Source organism: Montipora capricornis, chromosome 5 (genome assembly GCF_036669925.1).
Source record: "Montipora capricornis isolate CH-2021 chromosome 5, ASM3666992v2, whole genome shotgun sequence".
Classification (NCBI taxonomy): Eukaryota; Metazoa; Cnidaria; class Anthozoa; order Scleractinia; family Acroporidae; genus Montipora; species Montipora capricornis.
Window position 1 is genome coordinate 5,532,394 of NC_090887.1, and position 2,500 is coordinate 5,534,893.

Below are 2,500 nucleotides of genomic sequence, written 5' to 3' on the forward strand. Positions count from 1 at the left end.
GAAGAGCGGCTGTTCCTGTAATCCGTACTAGCGTTTATTGCGGGCAGTATTTCCGTTAGTCCAGTCTCTCTAAAGTAACATCATCAAATGATGCTTACTATTCCCTTTCAAATTGTAAATCGTTTGAACCCAGGAGTCATATCATAATTATTAAGTGCGATCCTCCAGGTGGGTGTAGTCCCGATAAGGAATCTTTGAGATGACATTGACGGACGTTTCGACAATCCGAACGGAAGTCGTCTTCAGAGTCAAGTGATTTGTGTAACGCCAGTAGATGGTATCAACACTCTCTGGTCGTTGATGGTCAACTAGGTCGTGATGTTTTTGGTCGAATGCCAGTTAAGCCTAGATGTCATTGGCTGTGTTTGGTGTGTTTTGATCCGTCCTGCTTCTCAGTTGTGTCGGTCAGTTACTGTTATTAGAATAAGTCAGTGGTGTGCGTTGTTTGTCTGTTGTTGATGTCGTCGAAAACTGAGTCGTTTGTTAGTAGTGGTCACTGTTCTTAGGACCACCAAACCGATTCCTACAACTTCCCGCACCGATGTTCGTAGAACAGAGACCGCTAAACCGATGCCTACTGCTTCCCGCTCCCTACAAGCGGCTTATCGCCGCCATCAACAACAGAAAAACAACACAGACAAATCAGTCGTTGGCGTCTCTATGCGAACAGACGTTTAAATTTTACATTGATTTGTGTTCTTTTGCATTAATAACCAGCTTGTTGAAAACGTTGTGCTTCTCCTTGAAGTTTTAAACGTGTGGGATGAAAACGAGGAAAATGTAGAATGGACAGAAATGGCTCAGGTGGGAGTGAGGATTCTACTGGCATTTATTTCACGACCGGAAACAGAGTACTGCGCCACAGCCTCGTCCAAGCTCAGCAAGCTGTTGAAAGCTCGTAAGGTTACGTCTCAAGGAGAGCTGTGCCATATTTTAGGACAATTACATCAAGCTTTTGTTTCGTCAAAAGAAAAAGGTACCAAATGTTTTAGTTTTGCCGTACAGCGTTTCTGTACAAACGTTTTCAAAGATAAGAGGGAACCTTCGCTCTAACTTCTCCTTTCTTCAAAATCTCTTTAGAGCTGTTCCTTTGTAAGGGAATGCTTGCTATGTGGGCATAGTTTGAGCTGTTGACTTGACTTGAGTTCTTAAACCCCTTGGCTCAAAGACCAGACATACAACTCATTGCGTTATTGTCTTATCACTTATTTTTCAGCCGACAGTCGTAATTACACCTTCATCGTTCCCGTCATACGCATGTTACTGCGCAAATACCACGACACCTTACCACTGACCATTTACATGCCCACGTTTTCTGCTACTGATGGTGTACAACAGCAGGCTCAAGAGGACTTTCTTGAATTGATGGAGGGTGAAGAATTCAAAGCCATGATGAAGCAGCAGATTTATCCTGGAATGAAACAGTACGAAAATACATTGTAAGTTGGTAAAAGTTTCCCGCACTAGCGGTTTTAGTTTATTACTCTCTCACTAAAAGACAGCACATCTTGGCAATCATGTGTCTCTCGTCATTCCAAATACCCCGTATGGAACACAGGATCTGTGTATTGGACAACCCTCTTCTTTGTGGTTTTTCTTACCATCAAATGAGATCTTCAGTCTTGCTATGACACAAAGCTGGTTCTGCATTTCTACCAGTTATTAGGGAATTGGAATATTGGTGTGCAGAAGCCGGGCTTGGCTTCATATCCCCCTAACCAACATTCAAGGCCAATTATATACACATTGGTTAGAGCGGTTTTCAATTGAGAACCTAGAACGACTAGCTCCAGACCAGAGGCTGGAAGATTTCACAACGTATTTTGGAACAGAGAAATGTAAGCACATTAAAAAAACAACCCCACTACTATCCTTAAAAGAAAATGAACTTTTTTTTTTATAGTCTTTAAAGTTACTTTTTTTATTTTGTATCGCCAGTTCGCAGTCGTCATTAGCTTCGGGTAGGTTCCTGATGGATTGCTTGTCTGGTCTAACAGTCAGCCTGAATAAAAAGGAAAGAGCACAGGAAGAAAGCCGGGAAAAGTTTGATGAACAAATCACTCAGTCGTTTAAGCAGCTGCAAGATTCACAACGACAGCATATACACAGTGTTGCTGTCCAAGAAAAACACGTCAAAAGTAATATCAGTCGCCAATGGAAACTTCTCAAAAGAACGCTCATGTCAGAAAGATCTCCTTGGGCAAGCAGGTGGGATGGTGTCATTTCATGTCAAGTTACAGTTCCATTTTCCCTTGAAACCAGTCTTTTATCCAAACCAAGGAAAAGCCAAATCTATTTTGTACTTTCAAGATTCGTTTATAGACATCTCCACAAAAAATTAAAAAATTAAATTCTTCACTGAAACTTTCAAGAATCCCAACTGGCGGGATGCAAACCAGTTGTGCAGTCAAGAAGTTGAATTTGAAGTTGAGTTGTTTTTCACATTTTGGGCAACATTTGGGGCAGGTCACAAGTCAGAGGTCATTGTTTTACCAATAAA

General features: G+C 41.5%; 1 protein-coding gene across 1 annotated transcript in view; it reads left to right on the top strand.

Moving 5' to 3' along the window:
* LOC138049239 (neurobeachin-like protein 1) overlaps nucleotides 1–2,500 on the top strand; it is a 49,323-nt gene that overhangs the window by 31,751 nt on the left and 15,072 nt on the right. Inside the window, exons 28-30 of the mRNA XM_068895418.1 lie at nucleotides 718–976; nucleotides 1,217–1,439; nucleotides 1,939–2,208. Coding sequence (XP_068751519.1) covers nucleotides 718–976; nucleotides 1,217–1,439; nucleotides 1,939–2,208 — 752 coding nt within the window. The remainder of the gene's footprint in view (nucleotides 1–717; nucleotides 977–1,216; nucleotides 1,440–1,938; nucleotides 2,209–2,500) is intronic.